At 32.8% G+C, this 20876-nt stretch overlaps 3 protein-coding genes and 1 pseudogene across 4 annotated transcripts; 1 reads left to right on the forward strand and 3 right to left on the reverse strand.

Annotated features, from left to right (window-relative positions):
• The first annotated feature begins 238 nt into the window (after positions 1–238).
• ATBET12 (Target SNARE coiled-coil domain protein) lies at positions 239–3179 on the forward strand. Its single transcript, XM_022282618.2, has 6 exons — positions 239–455; positions 1272–1413; positions 2057–2113; positions 2200–2259; positions 2626–2711; positions 2851–3179. Exons 1-6 carry the CDS (start codon positions 439–441, stop codon positions 2876–2878), a joined length of 390 nt encoding a protein of 129 aa, XP_022138310.1. The 5' UTR covers positions 239–438; the 3' UTR covers positions 2879–3179.
• A 749-nt stretch (positions 3180–3928) lies between these two features.
• On the reverse strand, positions 3929–5043 carry LOC111009780 (AT-hook motif nuclear-localized protein 20 pseudogene; annotated as a pseudogene). The gene is made up of 2 exons (XR_015792215.1): positions 4947–5043; positions 3929–4827 (listed from the first exon to the last, which is right to left on the reverse strand). The product of XR_015792215.1 is annotated as an AT-hook motif nuclear-localized protein 20 pseudogene (transcript).
• A 7932-nt stretch (positions 5044–12975) lies between these two features.
• On the reverse strand, positions 12976–13491 carry LOC111009842 (putative transcriptional regulator RABBIT EARS). The gene has a single exon (XM_022283066.2). It carries the CDS (start codon positions 13489–13491, stop codon positions 12976–12978), a length of 516 nt encoding a protein of 171 aa, XP_022138758.1.
• A 4780-nt stretch (positions 13492–18271) lies between these two features.
• LOC111009741 (serine/threonine-protein kinase BLUS1-like) lies at positions 18272–19780 on the reverse strand. Its single transcript, XM_022282934.2, has one exon. It carries the CDS (start codon positions 19778–19780, stop codon positions 18272–18274), a length of 1509 nt encoding a protein of 502 aa, XP_022138626.1.
• Between the last annotated feature and the right edge of the window lie 1096 nt (positions 19781–20876).

The following is a 20876-nucleotide window of genomic DNA, read 5'->3' on the forward strand; positions in this document are numbered from 1 at the left end:
CTCTCTCTCAATTTCAATGGAAAGAAGTCAAATTGATGCAATTTCAAAATTTTTCTTACCTAATTTCAATTTTAAATCTCTGCCAAATTGAATTCCAGTGAAGTGGGCCCCATCCATTTTCACGATACAAGATTTCGCAAAGGCCTTAATAAGTGGCATTTTGGGCCTGGGCTGAAAGTTTGAAACTCAGTTAGGCCCAACAACTTCGTCAAAATATTACAATACTGGAGAGGCAGCTCGAAGGGAAGGGGTTTCAAGTTCTTCCAACCCACTACAGATTTCCTCTGTTGTCCTAATTTTCCCAATAACGGAACGGAATAAGTTTTCTCGCAATCTGTTACTGTCTGAATTGAAATTGCGGGTTGATCAAATCGAATATCGCTGTCCAATTTCAACTGATCCTGGCGGAAGAGGAACACATTTTGCAGAACCCGGCCGATGATGAACTACAGAAGGTTCGTGTTCGAAATTTTAGTCGATGCACGGTTTCTTTGTCCTCGGTTACACCCTAGAATTCACTTAATATGATTTAAATATTCCACCGGATTGTTCTGCTGCAATGCGAACTTATATGATTTGGATCTGGCGACCTCGTTTTGCTTAGACTGAATAAACTTCATTGGTGTCTGAAATCCTGACTGATGCCCTCTTTTGTTGTTATAATTTACTCGTGTGGAGTTGCTGCGATCTCATATTCGATAGCTTTCGTATGAATTTTATTCTGATCTTGTGTTATAACTCGAGTATGACGTACTTTTGAGCTATTAACGAAGCAATTGGGACAAAACAGTGTGTAGACTGAAGACTAGGTCGTTCCATCAATCTTGTTCGATAAGGTATGGATTTCTATCAAGTATAACCACGAGACACAAGTGCGAATCTCTATGATATTTTGTCTTATTTAAGAAATTAGGAGTGAAGAAGAAAAGGCCGTGTGATGTGTAATCGATGACAAGCTATAAAGCTGCAACTGTTTATAAGTTTTCGTGCCGTGGTTTTATGTTTTCGTGCATATTTTTGGATGGTAATTTGAATGTAATCATAATGAGGTTAAACATCACTGTAATTCTGTGATTCTGGATGTTAGACTCTTGTAAGCCCATTACTTATCCCTCCTTGGTAACATGGAGTTAATCACACGATTTAGCCATTTTGGGTTTTTATTGATTAAAATGTGTTACATATATACTATTCTTAAATACCAGTATCTCATTTTTCGTACAATACATATTGTTCCATTTGAACCCACGGGGTATTATTTTTGTTCATAGGGAGCACCGTTCTTCCAGATCTGCTCTATTTGATGACCTTGAGGAGGGTGGTCTCAGGACAAGCTCTTCTGTCGAAATTAAAGAGCATGACAATGACAAAGCTCTCCATTCTTTGGAAGATAGAGTTTCTATTCTGAAGAGGGTTAGTTTTAACTTTTCAGCAGGGAGATCTTCTTTAACATTCAAATTATTTATATCTGATCTCTGTTATATCCTTTTGAAGTCATGATAGACTCAATGTTATAAGTTGAAGTGACTCTTTCTATGCTATAAGCTCATAATCATTTTAATTAGGAAACTTTTTTTTTTTTTTTTAAATTCAGCATTTAGATCTTGTAACTTTTGCCTATTTGCTGTACGTGCATCTTAATTTATTGATCATCTAGCAATCCCTACTTTCATCCTCTTGCTTCAGATTCTGTAATTATACAAGAAAATGATAGAGGATATGAACCTTATTCTTCGAGACTTTCTTAAACTATCTTAAAAGCTGCACTTTAGTATGGTAGTGAGCTCTTTCACAAATATGATTCCTTATTGGCTGAAAGTGCCATACCTTTAATGCAAAAGAATGTATTGCTAATAAAGCTCTGGGATGAACGAACTGGTTAATATTGAGTGGGTGTAATTAAATAATATTAAAGTTGCGATAGTGGTAAATAGAGCTCTTGGGTCAAATTCCCTTATAATGACTAATGATATATTAATACTCCCTCCCCACCAACCAGTATTATTGATTCGTCTTGATCCATAGCAGCTCTTGATGTATGTATTACTTGAAATAGTTAACAGGTGACATTCACGAAGAAGTGGAGAGCCATAATAATTTACTTGACCGAATGGTATGTCATTTCTTTGAGGTTATTTATTTTTTGTTCTCTTGAGTTGATAGGAGCATCTTTATTTACACGGATTTTATCATAATCAGGGAAATGGAATGGATGCTTCAAGAGGTATAATGTCAAGAACCATGGATCGATTCAAGATGGTACTTTTTCTAGCCTTGTCTAGCTCTTCCTATTTGGGGCAAATTGTGGTTGTTTAAATTTGTCTTAAATGAAAGGAAAAACGACGAGAGAGAGGGAGAGAGAACTTTTGCAGGTGCTGCAATTTCATCGTGGGATTGAACTTTCAAGATCTCTTTCGCTCTCAAAACTTTCCTTCATACATAACAAGACAAACAACCATCATTTTTTCATAAAAGTTACCTAACACCATCATGATCAATATATCCAGTAAAAAGATATGAAAAATTAAGCCCTAAAAGTATGGTAGCAATAGCACCTTCATCTTGTAAATGATCTATTTCCATGCATCCTCCTAATTTCCCCGTGTCTATGTTCATGTTCTACAGGTTTTCGAGCAAAAAATAAAGTGGAGAACTTGTAGACTTGCAGTGTATTTTGTGTTGTCCTTCTTTCTTCTTTTCTACCTCATCAGGTAAGGATTCAATTCAGAATGCCACTTTGTTCCTCTATTTTGCTTGGTCAGAAAGTATCGACAATTTACACCATTTTATTGAGTCCTTTTCATTTTAAATATTAGTGATAACAACTGAAAAATGGCATTCCATTTGCAGGTTCCTCAGATACTTCATGCAAAGTTAAAATAGGGATACTATGTCAAGTCAATTTGAAGTGTCGTAGTAGAAATATAGAAATATATTGCACAATTTTTCCGATCACGCATAATCGTCGTCTATGCAAGAACATTGTGGAACACATCACATATTCCTGCAAATACAAGATTTGCCAAAATACATGGTCTTCAATGAAGGTGAAACAGGTCAATAAAGGACCATTTTTCAGTTATTATTAATCTTGCATTGGATTCAACCAGTTTTAGCTACATGAAAAAAAGAGTACATTTTTTGTTCACCCTTTTAAATGAAAGAAGCTTTTATTTTTAGGCTGTGTTAGAAACTTCTGTCTTACAGGGGTACTTGCGTTTTCAACCAGTAGAGAGGTTTGAAGGTTGATTTGGTTTGTGAAATCCGATCCATTTTCATAGTTTTATGTGAGGAAATTAACTATATTAATGATGATTAACTAACAAATTTGTTAATCATGGGAGGGCCTTTTGGATTTTTGTGAATCATGTAATTCTATATTTAGAATGTAAATTAGACATGTAATTCTATACTTTTAGAATATTTTTGTGGAATAAAATATTCGAAATTCTCATGTACAAAGGGGCGTCTTTTTATTTTATTTATTTCTATAAAAAAAAGCATTTTCAAAACTTATTTATTTACTTGTCAAAAATAGGACAAAATTAGAGAGGTTGAAAGGAGGCCTAAAATTCTTCCATCATTTTTAATTTAATCATATTTTTGACAAAAGCCCAACTTAAATGTAAATTATGGTAAAAGTGAAACTAGTTTGGAAATTAATACGACAATTTTTTGGAAAATCAATTATTAAGAACTTGTTGGATAACATTCTCGTTTTTGGTTTTTCGCTCTCAATTTTTAAGAAATTTGAGTATTTAACATTGTTTTTCATTTTTCAAAAAATATTTTATAGAAATTTTGGAAACAACACAAACAAATTTCTTGTTTTCGTTTTTAATTTAGTCCAAAATAAAAATAGTGTTTTATCATTCTTGAGTCGAAAATTTTATCCAATGGGTCCTAAATAACCTAACTTTTAACAACATTTAAGTAATAATATAAATATTTATTAAATTCAAAAATTAAAATTTATACACTAAATGTGAAACATAAACTAATTAATCAATTCAAACAAGATGGCCGCCCCCATACCCATAATTTCCAAGGTGTCCTTCATTTTGAAGAATCGCATGATGATTTATTGGTGTCATGTCGCAAATTGAAGATCCTTTAAAAGGATCCGGCGGCGCCGCCCCCATATCTCCTCCGCTCGCGGCGGCCGGAGATCTCTCTCTTTCTTGATTATTGTCCTCGCCCTCCTCTGGTAATGGCAATCTCTCATAAGTTGCATTGGCAAAAGTGGCAGCTATTAACATTATTGGCCCAGCCGCCAATAGTGGGCCCACCACCGTCCCTCCGACCACCTGCCCCTGACCGCCGGCGAGGTACACGGTCAAGCCGGTCGAGCCGGGAGGGGCTCGGCCGGGAAGAAAAGTTCCGGTCAGAGATAGAATCTCGAATCTGCCGTGAAGTTGTATCACGGCGGCGGACGCGGCGGATTGCCGGAGAGTGACGTCGGCCACCGTGCCACTCCCGCTGAGAACAAAAACTCCGCGCTGCCGCCGGCGAGCGAAGTGGGCTATGCTGTCGGCGACGTCGGCTCCTCCGGCGATCTCAATCACGTGCGTGCGGAGCACGTGAGGGCTGTCGCGCGTGAGAATAATCGGCGGCTTTGGTTTGTTCTTAGATCCCGGAGGCCGTCCTCTGGGTCGCCGGTTTCCGATCACGACGCCGCCTTCCTTCGACTCATCTTGTTCATCATCATAATCCCTTCCACCGCCGCCGCCGCCGCCGATAGTAGTTGTCATCAGGTCGGTGGCCGGAAAGCCCACCGGATTGGCCCACCACGGATTAGCCAGAGTGGCAGAAAATTGGAGGTGAGATCTGAAGGAAGATATTTATATATATAAAAGGTAGAGAAATAAAATTTGAAAACGGATTATATATAAGAATTGGAGTGATTATTTTTTAAGATGGCAGTAAACAGAAAAATAAAGACCAACCATGGAAATTTGGAATTGGAAACATTGTGAGAAGAAAACCAGAGAAAGAGAGAGCGAAAAAAGACTTAACTCTGAGGAAGGGGATTTGATGTCATTATATACACGTAAATTTGTACCAAATTGCAATTTGAGTCCTAAAATTTTTTATTTCTTTTATTTTATTTTATATCCGTGTTAAAAGACCAGTTTACGAACATCTCGATTAATCTCACGGAACAACTGTCTAATCCTACAACATTTGATGTCAAAAAACACATATGAAATACTCATTTCTAAGGTAGTTGATCATGGCTCATTGGTCTAAAGTGACTAGAGTTAGGAGAAGGGAATGAGTTTCGACTCACGTGATCATTTTAATTTTTATTCTATTTTTAAAATGGTAATCAATTAAGTTTTTACATTATTTTTTTGCGAACATAGTTTAGTAATTGACATATACCTCCAACCACGAGTTTGATTTTCCATCTCCACACGTTGTAATAAAAAAACATTATTTTTTTAAATAAATAATTAAAATATTTATGTTATATATTAAGAGTTCTTTCTTTCTTTTTCCTCGTCCAAAATAATAATAAGTGACTTATATGTTGAGCTATGACTAGAAATTTGTGTTTACCAATAATTTGACATGATTTTCATATAAGTTGTTTCTATATAGCTTTCCCGTTGTTAAAATATAAAACATGCATTGGAACAATATTTGCTTACTTGGATAAGTTCTAGTATAAGTAAGTATTTATCAAACCAATTATTTATATATTTTAGGAGCAGAACAAGATACTTGATATTATATTTTATTCAACCAAATTTAATAGTATTGAAGTATTAGTCAAATAATATTTTTAAAAAGTAAATATTAATTTAAGTAACCCTTAAATTTATAGATCTTTTTTTGTAGTTCATATATTTTATTTGAATGTTTTTTAATATCCATGAACATGTTTGACTAAATTTACATATATATCTAATTTCACTACACAAATACTCTAATCATACACCATTTTAATTGTTCATAAATCCATTATACCTTAGGTAAATTATAGAATTCCATTCTCCAAATAGAAATATATTTTGATTTCTAAATTTTAGATTCTAAACTATCATTTTTTTTATTTTAATTTTAAGTTAAATGATTGTGGAGTAGAGGATTGGGATTTTAATTTTTGTTTTTTTTTTCCCTTAAAAATATTGAAGAATGGCTGAAATAAGGTGGCAGAGACTAAAGAGACTTCTACTCCTTCACGGAAGCCTTCTGAAAAATATTTGAACTAATTAATTTAGTAACTTTCTAATCTATTCTAAAAGAAGAGGAAGTATTTTGCTAAGGTTCAACCTATATAACTCATTATCTTAATGTTCAAATTTGTAAATATAAATAATAAATGAGACATTTATATAAATAACATAAAATTTATAGCAAAAAGTTTGAAAATATGCAAAATATAATACAGTACATATTAAATTAGTTTAATGTGTTAGTCAAAAGAAACAAAAAAGTTTAATAATATTATAGAACGTAGAGATAAAAGTCATATTTGAAAGATAAAAAGATGTGATGTTTTTTTCAAATGCATGATGTGTGTTATGGGTGAAAAACTATCAGCACATGTGGACAGATCCATTCATTGATACATGGAGTGGCCCGAGCCCTACTAGGTGAGGTGGAAGATCTCTATCAGTCCCCATAAGAAGATCCCAAATGTTTGGGTTAGATCGCCCTGGTAAGAAAGTCATTGACATTTGGCAGATATATCCCATCCTGCATGTCAACGGATCTTGGAAGTCAGCTCAGAAGCTTGCCTCACCCGTATGATCTTCATCTCTTGGGACACATTCTCCAAAATTACTCTTCAATAAAAAAGAAAGAGCCAAAACTTTTAACAAGGCATGCAATTTTTTGCACCAACCTGAAACTCTCCTCGTTCGAATTGCTATTGACTTAAGTTTTAAACTGCATTGACAGAGCACCACACCAGTCCTATTTAATTTGATCAAACATGTTATGTACTATCAGAGACACTGCACACACACGTCACACCTTCTATTATGCAATTAAAAATTTCTTATACTTCTTTTGACATTGCATTTTTTATTTCTAAATAATAGTAAAATTAAGTAGATTAAACCAATGGATTAGATTGATCTAAAAGATAGAAATTTTAGACTAAAGCTCCATACAAAAAAGTCAACATAAAAAACAAGAATATGCATGGTTTCTCCCATTTTGTGCCAATTGTTAATTTCAACTATTTGAAAAATAAAGATTTAATTAGCAAATGTTTTTTTTTATGAAGAAAAAAAGCAAAGTATAATAAAACATTTACTTATGTCCATATTTTCTTATGAGTACAATAATTTTTTTTTTTTGACTTCATGGAGTTAAATTTTCTAATATCCAGGAGTAAAAACAATTATATTCATGTTTTCGTTTAAAAATCCACCAAATTGGAGTTTATTTTATTTGTAGATAAAAGTTGAGTTTTTTTTTTAATATTTTTCTTTTACTTCCAAATACAGGAGGGTTCGAATTTGGATCTTGAATGTCAATACGCAAGCCTCTTACTACTATGCCAACATCGGAAACTATTATAAAAGTTGAGTTTTAAAGCTTAGGTTCAAAATTAATAATAAAAAAAGAAACACGTGTGAAAGCAATAGAAATATAACTTTTATATATATATATTTTTTTTTCAAAAGGGATTTTTGATAAAGAGACGATCAAAGTTGAAATTTTGGTTTATCACCATCCACTTCTGTCGGTAGGAGAGAACATTTCTTTTACCTATCAATTTATTTTGTCTGCAAATATATTATCCCATGTTAATTACATAAATAACAGGAAATAAATATATATTTTTAAAAATATGACAAAAAGTTCAAAACTTTGCCAAGTAAATTACAATAAAAAAAGAAAGTCAAAATAATGCTATATTTAAGAAAATGAAAGTTGTGATATTTTATGAAATTTCTCAATTAATAATGATTTATTTTCTATTATGTCAGAAAAAAATCATAATTATTGTGATAAACTCAGCATGTACATCATTGATTAAAGATGTGTGTCTCTTCTCATCTAGTTGCAGCTGTCCATAATTACTTTAGAAAATTTGACTTTTTTTGTCAAGTTGTTGAAAATGCCTCAAATTATATGTTAATAATTGAAACTGACTATTTACCTTGTGAAGAGCAAAAGAAAATGCATTTGTCATTGGAGATTAATAATAATTCATATTTTTAATGTATTTTCTATGCATAAAATAAAATAAAGGATTGGTTTAAACCTTTGGCTAATTCTATACTCCTGAACTGAAATTTCAATTTTGTGCTGTGGGAGTTTCTACCTCTGATTTTTTGTTGATGATGATATATATATATGTGTCTTAACCCGTTAAAAAAAATTCAGGTAGACAAAATTTTCAAATGAAAAAGTGTAATAAACAAACATTTTTTTGACAAAATTATTATGTTATGTAGTCAAAACGAACATACCTCAACGATAATTGACATACATCTTCACCTAAAAGGTTATTGACATAAAATAAGTTAGTATGAGGTTAGAGATTCAAATCTCCGTTCAACTCGTTGGTAATTTATTTTTATTTTTTTTTGAGGTAGGGTTTTGTCCCTTTTCATCGAGACAAGTTATATAGAACCCTAATTTTGAAAGTCATGGAGGGTGGACCCATATGCGAGGGATCTTGTGACACCCAAGGTTGTCGACAAGGACAAAGAGCAATGGAAAAAACACAAACCAAGAAAATTACTCTCACATGTCTTTAGGCCAAAAAGATAAATAAATTGATATAAAAAGATTAGAGATTTCTAAAATTGTGAACCTTGCAATCGTAGAATTAGGAAAGTTTAAGATAAATAATGTATGTAATTAAGATACACAAGTATTGTAACTCCATTTCATGCTACACTAGAAAGAGAAAAGAAAAGAATATATATTTTTTATTTATAATAATTACAATTAAACATGTTTAGTTTAAAATAACTTTAGGTTATATGCTTTTTTTAACACGCGTGAAAATAAAATATTATAAAACGACCCACATTAAACGGTTGTATTTTCCCTCTCTCAAACAAATTTCCATATTTTCTCAAAAAAAGAAAAGAAAAAAGTTTCCATAAATGGATGAGCATGCCATTTTTCACCTAAACAAAATCAACTTCACTAATAACTTTGGTTGAAGGTATAATAAATGGGAGGAGGGCCCCTTCACGTGGCACACTTATAATTAATTAATTAAGATGAAACAATAAAATTGATGGAGAAGCCATTATGAATTATTCGTTAGGTATAATAATTAAGTGAAGTGAGGTTGATGAAGAAAACATGGTTGGATTTGGATTCTTCTTCTGTTTTTGTATTTGTTTGGTGTATGAGAAAAAGTCATTAATTTGGTGAATGATTGATCCAAGTTGGGAAGTAGAATCCACCAACCAACCCCCAATATTTGCCATATTAAAAGCACCACTCACAAATTAATCTTAATATGTATCTTCTTTAATCAAGTTAGACTAAGTTAACAAATGTTTATTCAATAAATATGTCATCTTAATGTTTGGACTAGATATATAATTTTTTTAAGAGTTAATTCTTTACTCCTAAACTCAACAAGGGTATCAAATTTTACTCAATTTCTAATTTCATCAAAATCGTATTCTAGCTAGACTTAGATAAGTGTAGTAGTTTTTACCTTCTATTCAATTTCTATTAATTAACCCACTCCTTTGAACAAAACTCAATGTAAAACCTAAAATAACTCACACAAGATTTATATGAAATTAAGTTGGATTAAAGCATCAGAGTAAACTTTTAATTAATAACTCTATTAAAAAAAAGTCCAATTCTAAATTATTTGTCTCTGAAACACCATTAATTTTGTACCTGATTTATAATAACACATTGAAAGTATAATAACAAATTTTTTTTATCGGTTATTCAAACTAAGAAACTTATTGAAGTTAAAGCGAACATAACTCAATAATAATTGACATATATCTCCAACTTAAAATTATAAGTTCACACGTTGTATTAAAAAAAATTATCAAAAATTTAAAATTGGAACTCATAGAACGAATTGTCGGCCCCACATATGACGTGGAGAAATCAAATTGGGATGTCGATGTTACACCGACACGTGTCTCGAAAATGGATTCGCTAACTTCTCCGTCAAACACGGGCGAAGGCCTATTTTGTTTTTTTCCCCAAAAGTGGACCCACCAAAAATACCCGAAAAGAAAAACCCAAAAAAAAGGGGAAAAAATTTGCACCAGCCGGGAATCGAACCCGGGCCTGTACAGTGGCAGGGTACTATTCTACCACTAGACCACTGGTGCTTCTTGGTTTTAAAAAAATATAAAAGTTTTAAAATGTTTTTATGCCCTTTTCTTTTTCCATTTTGGATAAGATCATGGTATTAAATGTCCATCGACATTACCATCGACATATCCATATATCTACAAATTCGATATCGACATGAGGGATAAATTGACAAATCGAAAAAATGTCACTAATATATACATAATATTAGTATTAATAATTTTGAACTTTTTAGAAATTCGATCTTTTTTATTTTCTCTAATTTGTACATAAATATCTATCGACATTGACATTTTATCGATATTTACATGAAATTGAGATCTTGACATTTCTATCAATAACGACATTTAAAATTTTCTATAAGATCGAGTCTTTGAAATTGTGATACTATAATATTGATGATTTATTTTTGTTCTTTTTCAGGCTCTACCTTGAATGATAATTATAAAATGGAAGCCAAATATTGTGAATTTTAAAATACAATTAAGAGTATTTATATTTAATTGTTAACTCATGGATAAATTTTATGGTCGCACAGAAGCTATTCCCCCCCTTTTTTTTTCTACACTGTAAAATAGATTTAAAATATAAATTGATGATAGTTTATTGAATTTGGTAAGAATTGGGGCCACTCCTTAAATATTGACTGTTCCCTTTTGCTATTCTTTAAATGAGCCCAACCCATGTCTTCAGAAAAAAAGAGAGCCCAACCCAAGATTAAAATTAGTGTTCAGATCATCAAGATTAGTCCTTTTTTTTTTTCTGGAACAAAATTACGATTAGGTCATTTTTTTAAAAAAAAAAACAAACAAAAGAAATTGCTACGTTGGACCAAAGTATCAAGCCAATCAAGAATAGTTACATCCGAAATAACACTCTCTTTGTAAATTGCAAACTCTCTTTGCAATGGAATGAACATGCATTTGTTGTTCTATCCACCTTAATAAAAGATAAAATGTTCAAACGTTCCTGCATGCATAGGATTTCATTCACCATCCCACAATTTCTGTGAGGTCTTCATTTTCATTATGCAGCAATGATATTACTTCTAAAGAATCTAATTCCACTTGAATCGGGTAGGCAACCATGTTCCGAGATTGCTTCAAACCCTCCAAAATTGTTAATGCCTCAAGAATTTTTATGCTCTGCTTCTTCTCCACAAAACGGCTACCTTATAGGATGACATCGCCACTCGAGTTCCTCAAAATCCAGCCAAGACACCCACTTGGCGCTGTTCCGACCAAGCTGCATCAGCGTTCAAGATCCAAATATGAGGAGGCGGCGGTGTCCAAGTTCTTGATCTCAGGGTAACTCTGATGTCCTCTGTGTCCAAATAATTACGATTAGTCCATTGATTTAATTGTTGAGATGAAAATTATATGAAACCAGCATTAACACATTTTAACATTTAATTCATAATTGAAGAGGAGTTCTATAATAGATGTGTCGAAAGTACTTCATTTTTTTGGTATTGGAGAAAAGTTATTTGAATTTTCTTTAATTTTAGAAGTTTAGTTTTAAATCAACATATTTTTATTAATTATGTATTAAGTTCATAAATTCATCCTTAATCAATCACCACACAAATCAAGAGTTTCACCTCTTTCCTTTTTTTATGTTATCTTGAAAGTATTTGTTACAATCGATTAACTTTTTGAAAGATATAAATGAAATCTTGTGAAAGAAAGCAAGTAATCTCCAACCAATAGGTTGAGATCAATTAGCTATGAATATTCTTATAATATCAAAGTTCAAAAGCTCAAACGAGTGTGCCACCATCTTAAAGGATATGTTAAAAATTTCACATTGAAAATATAAAAGTCTGTTTTTTATGTTTTCAATTTTTTTTTTTAAGAAATCTAAACATTTTGCAATCAACTATATTTCTTATTTCTTTCCTTTTTTTTTAACATTCTCAACATTGTATAGAAATTTTGGAAATAACCAAAACAAGTTTTTATATTTCTTGTTATCATTCCTAATTTATTCCAAAACATAAATGAAAAGATTGTTTTATCATACTTGAATTCATAGATGTTAATGTTTTGTCCTATAAGTCAAGCACGCTTAACTTTGGAGTTTTATGATTGAGTTACCGAGAAGGAAGGTACACCTTGTATAGATAGTGACTATTAATTCTTTTAATCCTTTCTTGACCATTTTTCTATGGTCTCAAGATCCCTCTCATTGAGATGTGGTATGAGTTTATTCATACATGTACCCCTCCTTTCTACTCGAACGTCACACACCTACTCTTTTACAAATTGCAAATCCACTAACCAAAAACATATACATTATTCAAACTTCATTAACTCGTTTTCAACACACAATCTAGATTCTAAACACAAATCAACCAAGAGTACTCCATCCTCTGTAAAAATCCATGCTTATTAAAATGTGAGCTAAAACATCTCTTAAGAACCATATAATATATAGATAAGCAAATGCAATCTTTTTTATCTATCACAATTTCTTGATCAATAACACCCACTAGCAAATTACAATTCTTTTTACTCAATTACACAATACAAAGAACACCCACCCTAATCCATGAAAAATACAATCCATATCATCACTTTTTACTCAATTAAGGCATGATACATACATTAACCCAATAAAGCAGAAAATTAAAGTCAGCTTTGTATTGATCATAAAGATTTACGAAGGATAAATTCAATACCCCTGATAGCATAATATAATTCAATAGTGATGATCATGGCCAAGTCGAAGCTCCAAATCCAGTCCCTCGCCATTGTTGTTCCAAATTGTTCCCCTCCTGATCCTCCCCTTACTTGGCGCAATTTGTAGGCTCAAATCTGACCCCCAAAGCTCTTGCTTCTTATTCAAATCTCCAAGTTCTTGGAAGTAACCACGTGGGTTTGAACCCGATTCTTCAAAATCGACCCGTGGTCGCCCAAAATAGAGGGTGTTCATGAAGTTGGAATCCTCAATTTGCTTGCTTGGAACACAAGAAGATGAAGAATAAGAAGAAGAGGAGGTGGTGATTTGTTTAGGCTTATTGGCTCGATCTTTTCTATGGATATTCATGTGGCCACCAAGAGCCTGAGCGTTGGTGAATCCCCTCTTGCAAAATATGCATCCATATGAACGTTTGTTGGTCAAACAATATTCTGAATCTGCCTTTATTATTGCCTCAGATTCTTGTTCCTCGCTTGAACTATCCGAGCTGCTTCCTAGTAATTTCTCTGAATCCATCGACAAGAATACAGAGATCTAAATTGAGAGAATAATCTAGTTGAAAAGATAGGACAATTAACAGACAAATATGAACATGGAATGGAATTAGGGTTTTATGGATTGGAGCAGGGAAAGGGATAGGAAATTTCCCGAATATGAATAAACGATTAAATATAGCGTAATTTATTAGCTTAAAATTTTTGGGTTTTATTGGCAGAACTATAATAATATAATATGGTATCGGAATGGAAGGTTTTATGTGTTTGATAGTTACTTGTTAGATTTATGGGCTAATTTTTTTTAAGCTGCCCACGAGTGAGAGAGAGGGTTAATTAAATTTGTTTAGGAGTAGTTTAATTAGAGAGACGAATAAAAAATACATCATGAAAATTAGAGAACATTATTTTGGCTCTTAGCTATTAGAAGCTTTCTCATTGCCGGCTTTCTGCTTTGAAATTCTAAGTGTGACATGTGTGTTTTATGTGATGTGAGCTCAACTGCCTCAAGTTGCTTTTGGCTCTGTCATTTGGATGAATTTGTGAATTTTCTCCATCCTAATACATATATACACACTAATTGATTAAAAAAAAAAATTGAAATTTAGTAGGTATTATTTAAAAATTTTCAATTAAGTCTCTTACATTTTAATATCTTCTATTTATACCATCTTAATTGGTGAATGTTAAAGTTGACCGGTAGTTAAGCTTCATATATAATATACAAAAATTTCGAGAAAAAATTTAGATAACATTAATGGAAGAAAAAGGTAAAAAAAAAAATTTGCCAACTTCTGAGGGAAAAAATAAAACCTTTTCGAATTGTCCAATTCACCCCATAAATTTCTATCAACTCATTAAATATCATTGACCAACAACAGAAAGAATACAATTGAAATCCGATGTTAAAATGTATGAAAAATGATTTGAGATATTTAATCGATAGGGACTAAATAAAAAAAATAATTTAAAAATTTAACCAAAACACATATTTCACCTAATAATTCTATCTGTATATTTTTAAAAATTTTCAAATATATTAATGTTATATTTGTGTAGTAGTTAATTATGTACCTTTTCGTTTTTGTATTTTTAGTAACAGCTGCAGCTTTTTAAATGGTGTTGCTGTGTAGTAGTTGTTTAGGGTTTATATATTTAATTAATTAATTAAATCCTATAATTTGACAATGTCAAAGTCTTTCTAAAACTAAGGAAACAATTCTTATGTCCATGCAAACCTCCAACAACAAGAGACACTTAAATTGTGATATGCCTCTTGTTTGACATATGGAACAAATTTCATGTCTTTTTTTCTTCTTTCAAATATCATTTTTAAGAGTGGTAACCAAATTAAATGATCTAAGTTAAAAAAAAAATTCAAAATCATTTTAATACCTAAATCTAATTTTAATTTGATTAACCCTTTTTCACATCATAAACTCATAAACAAGTACAACATGTGGGGTGTAGAATCAAACTCACAACCTCTTGGTTGGAGGTATATGTCAATTACCGTTGAGCTATACTCGCTTTGGCAACTTCTTCCTTTAATTTAACCATTATAGGTATAGGGAACGAGTTCAAACTCCATAGTAGTCACACCTTCCCAAGATTTAATATTTTACGTATTTTCTCAACAACCAAATGTAGTTAAGTCAGGCGGTTACCCACTTAAGACAGTCACTGATATTTAAAAATAGATATATAGTGATATATGAGGAAAAGAGTGGGTGTGTCAATGAATTGACTATTGAGATGCTTTTAAATTTGAGGTAAAAACCAAAAAAATCCAAAGAGGGAAAAGAATAATGCCTAATTCAAACCCAATATCGTTGGGAATATGCAAAACATCAGATTTTGGTTAAGAAAACACAGCCCCTCTTGTCATTCAAATGCCCAATGCCACGTCTCACTCATATCTATACTACAATTAACAAAACAGGGAATCAATATAATGAATCATGCCCTCAAACCCATATATCCTAAACTTCTTCTCAAATAAATTTTTTATCTTTTAAAATTATTACATTCTTTAAATCTATCACCCTTCTTGTACTAGATACGATCGAGTTATTTTGTAGGTATTGATTTTTCTAATTATGTTTGAACGCTCTCTAGATGTGTTTGAGTATTTGCTACTAAGTTTGAACATTTTCGTAGCTCGATTTTGAGAGTTTCTTTATTAGATTTTGTTGATTCCATGGAATTTAGATTTGAGAATGAATAAAATTTGTTCATTTGGCCAAGTGGGTAATGAGTACTTTTTTTTCCTTCCAACTATTTTTTTTTTCTTTCAATTTAGTGTGTATAGGCAAGCAACTTTTCTACACATATTTTTTGGGTTACCATAATATCCAAATATATAATAAAATTGCCACCCATATTCACATTAACAAATATATTTTAATTATCCTATAATTGCCACCCATTAACATAAAACTATAATATTTCTAAAAAAAAAAAATAAACAAAAGCATAAAGATTACAACAGATTAAACATATTAAGGGCACAAACTCCATATCTAGTTGGAAAGTCCAAAATGTTAACTAAAACCCTAATCTAAGTTCCAAATCAATCTCACTAGAACTACCAACCAAACTAATCTCCTTCTCCATCCTCACAAACTTCTTCACCTTCCTCCAAATCTCGCTCCCACCACCATTTGTTTCTTCTTCGCCATTGTTAAAGCTCGAGAGATCGGACAGTTTGAGATATTTAACGGGCTCAGAAGAGGCAGAAAAAGAAGAATCCATTGGAGGAGATCTTCTGAGCTTCGCGCGGTCTCTTCTGTGGACGTTCATGTGCCCACCGAGAGCTTGAGCTGACCGAAATTGCCTCTTGCAGAACCCACATTTATAAGCTCTTGGAGGAGGCCATGGAAATCCAGTTTCTTCTTCTTCTTCTTCTCCTTGTTTTTCTTCTCCTCCTCTTGTATTATTGTTTTTGCAAGAAGCTTTGGCCTTTGTTTGTGGCTTCATCTCATCCATTGCTTTCATGTTGTTGGTGTTGTTGGCTTCTCCTTTAATGGCCCTCAAACTATTGCTCTCCATTTTTGAGAGAGAGAGAGAGAAATAATGGAAGTTTGCTGGGAAGGTTAAGAGATGAGTTCTTACCCACAAAACGAGGAGTTAGATATATAGAGTTAGGGTTTGATATGTAGTGAGAGAGATAGACGAGAAGTATGCATGTGTTAGTATTATTCTTCATAAAACCTAGACATGATAGCTAGGGTTACACTTTTCTATGTCCAAATATAGAATTTGGATTAAATCACAAGTTCGGTCTCGAAACTTTCAAGTTTGTGTCTAATAGATTCCTAAATTTTAAAAAACGTTGAAGGGATCTCTTAACTTTCAATTTTGTGACTTAGTTCATCTCTAAACTATAAAATATGTCCGTTTAATAAGTCTTTGAACTTTCAATTTCGTGGTTAATAAATTCCTGATCTGTTAAACACTTTTTAAAAATAAAGGATCTATAACAATACTTAGGTGCTAGTCATCCTTTCAAGCTAGCCTGCGTTGATCATAGTGTTGTCCAACCCAAATAAAGATATATATAAAAAAAATATTTAGATGCTGACTGATTAAAACCGATCAACACCTAAATATTGTTCATAGAATATACCCACAGGAGCAATTAATTAGTATTGCTTCAACTCCAGTAATTTTTAGCCCAGTATAATAATAACTCCAATGCTTCTTTCAACAACAGCTTAATATTATCTTTTAAAAGTGAATGAAGATTAATGAATGAATGGTTGGTGTGTGAAAAGAGGTTAACTACTGATGACTCAGAATTGGAAAAATAATAATAAGAAAAAGAAAGCCACAAATGGCTGAAAGCCCCAAAAGTGAAAGAAATGGACAGAATCTGAGAAAATGAATATGAAAGATAGGTTTATTTAATATTAACAAACAAAAGAGAAGATGAGAATGGAAAAACAAAGTTATGAGATTGCAGATATTAGGGAGGAGATTGAGAAGGGGAAATGAAATGTACTGAAGAAGGAAAAAACACAGCAGAGAAGAAGAACACACAAAAGATTATGGCCTTCATTAACTGAGATTCTAAGTATAAGACTTTTGGCCAATCGGGTGACACCATCCAATACTAAATATGGCTGTCTTTTTTTAAGGTTGTGTTGCCCAAATTGCAGTCTTTACCTGCAGTGCAACACACTGCCGTCTCTTCTTTTTGTTTCTATCCAAACAATATTGTTGAATATATATTGTTTCATTGTGTGACTTGTGAGAGAGAGGTCAACTTTCAGTAGGTGTTCCATTTGGGCTATTACTGATTGGGCCTCATCAAGGCCCAAAAAGCCCATTGTGGATTGCTCCACGTATCAGAAATGCACCTGACGCTACAAGAAAACTGACCATCTTCAAAAAAAACTAAATGAACTTTCGATAAATATTTTTTTAAAGGTTAACTCGAGTACCTAACCTATGCATCTTTGCCATTACTTCCATCTATAGTAATCAATCTCTCTACACATTACTTCATTTTTGTTTGTGTTAAAATTTTATAAATAAAGACAAAAACGATTTTTGTACTTAGTACAGGAATCTGCAAAAAGGATCCAAAAGTTCATTTCTGATTGGTTAATGTGTTAGATTGGTCACTTTTTAAAAAGCACACAAATCAATTGTTTTAACATAGAGATCAAAAATAGAGGCACCAAAATAAGATTAAAAGCAAAGCAAAGAAAATCACATCTACATTCATTTACTTTGCAAATAAAAAATGGAAAGGCATTGATTGATCAGTTTGAGAAACTATTGTTACTTAATCAATTTCAATTTTCAGATTTGTCTTCATCCTCAGAATCAGGAAGTTTAAGCTTTAAAACTTCATAATCCAATTCTAACTGAAAGCTTCTCTCTTTCTCGTACGCCAACTCTGCCTTTAGCTTCTTTATTTCCTTTGTCATCTCCATGTCTCTTTCTAACAAACGACCAAACTGAGAAATCACCATCATAATCACTTCCCTTTGCTGATCAATGCTCTCTACCAAAGACGTCAACACCTTCGCCAGCGTTTCGCTATCCATAACCCGAACCTCCTCCTCCGCTCGGCTCCCCATTCGACCGCTCAACCCACTCAAACTCAAACTATCCATTCGTTTAAGTAGCAACGGTACATTAAATTTGCTAGCTTCGCCTGCTTCGTTCAAACTCACATGATCATCCCTCAACGGAATGATCGTCTCGCCGCGAAACCGAACTCTCTTCCCCAACGACTCCTCGTCGGGCTCAAGCTCGAACAAGAAGTTGTTAAAATCCCATCCGCTAACCTTTACGACATTCCCTCGATTATTATCCTCCACTCTCCTATCCTTCTTCATCAACTCCACAAGCCGATCCTTGTTCTTCTCAAACCTATCTTCAATTCCAGCCATGTCTTTTGCAATACTCTTGAATAGAACATTGGAAGTCTCCCCTTTCTTGATGAATGGATGCGCCAATAAACTTGCCGCCGAGGGCCTCTTTGAGGGATCTTTAACAAGGCAAGAACTCACAAAATCCTTAAACAATTCTCCAAATTTCCTATCGATGACACTCTTGCTAGACATCTTGTCAAGATTCAAATTGTACGGAAACCGCCGAGAAATGTTCAACAATTGAGACCTTATTGTTCTTGAATCCGAAATTGGAGGGCATCCATAGGCCACTTCCAATGCCACAATCCCAATGGCCCAAACATCGGATTTGAAACTATACTCTTCATCTGGGGGATCCCAATACGGCACCGAGGAATCGTCGTCGTCATCATCACCAACGTAGACATTAAGATCCGAGAGCTTAACAGAACCCTCGGAGTCGACGAAGATATTACTTGCCTTGATATTTCTATGGACGTATCCGAGTTCGTGGAGACATATCAGGCTGCGGAGGAGCTGATGGAGAAGTATGGCTAGGAATTGGTCCGGCAAGCCGTTGGGGAAGCGGTTGGCGAGTATGGCCTGAAGAGGGCCGGCGTGGATGAAGGGCATGACGGTCCAAAGGCGGCGATCAACCGTGAAACAGCAATGAGGGCTGAGGATATTGGCGTGATCAATGAGGGAGAGGGAGTTCATTTTCATGACGAAGAATTCGTCGACATGTCGATCAACATCGATGACTTTGACGGCGACTTTGGCCGAGTTATTTGCAGACTCGCAAATGGCTTTGTAAACGACGCTGTGGTCGCTGACGCCGATCTGGTAGAGGATCTTGTAGCCGTCGGCGGCGGTGGGGAATTGGAAATGGAGCCTGCCGGCGGCAGCGGCGTTTTCTGGATCTTGATCTTGAAGAACTTGCTCCATTGTGGAAGGATGGCGATCGGATTGTATGATTTTTGTTGCAAAAAAATTTATTTTTTTAATTTTAAGATTGTTATTCTACTGTTTTGATTAACTTGGTCAATTGGTAGGAAACAAATCTTCCTATTATGTAGCAAGTGGTTTGATAAACTTGGTTAACAAGTTTTAACTCACGAAAAAGAGCGAACTTGTTACTTAGTCCAAATGGTCGTAATTTCTTTTGTTTGTCAGATGAGAGACATAAACATTTGATAAATATTATTTTGTCTCGTTTCTCATTTTCTAAAATGGTTTGAAATTTTGAAAACGATGTCTCACATGGTTTCTCGTTTTCGATTTTATTTAAAAATGTAAGCATTTTACAATTAATTAATTAGATTTACTATTTCTCATTTTAGAAATATTATCAAAATTATATAAAAATTATGGAAACAATCGAAATAAATTTCTTTATTTTTTTTCATTTCGAATTTGTTACATATAAATATTGTTTTATCATCACATAATTCTTTTTTTTATTATTAAAAATAAAGAAATAGAAACAAGAATATTCCAACAGGTTCAAGTTTCTTATTTTCCATTCTTGTTTTCAATATTTTTTTCAAAACACGGATAAAAATATTATTTTTTTAATTTAACATTAAAAAACTTTATATATAATTTAAAATTTTATTTTCCATATAAAACTTTTACTTTTTTAACCCAACACAACCAAGAATGTCTCTCTTCTTTTTTTTCAACGAAGAATAAAAAACATTTGCCAAAAATGCAATTTTGTTTTTTTTATTAAAAACAAATAAATAAGAAACAAAAGCATTATCAAATAGGTGTCAAGATGTCCCATCCCAACACATGATTATGATACGGAGTCTTTTGAATTTAAAATTACTCAATGGAGTACTTAAAAAAATGTAAATATTGCTTAAAAGACACATTCACATAAATAATATAAAGCAGATATATAATCTTTGATATAGCACAATGTTTGAAATTTTGCAAAAATAGCATAACCCAAATCAAACTTAAACTCGGATATATTATAAAACTCTCCAGAAAACTTACACTATATTTGAAAGAAAATGAAAAATTATGAAATTGC

This window comes from Momordica charantia (genome assembly GCF_013281855.1).
Source record: "Momordica charantia cultivar OHB3-1 chromosome 7 unlocalized genomic scaffold, Mcharantia_2.0 BLBB01000007.1, whole genome shotgun sequence".
Taxonomy (NCBI): Eukaryota; Viridiplantae; Streptophyta; class Magnoliopsida; order Cucurbitales; family Cucurbitaceae; genus Momordica; species Momordica charantia.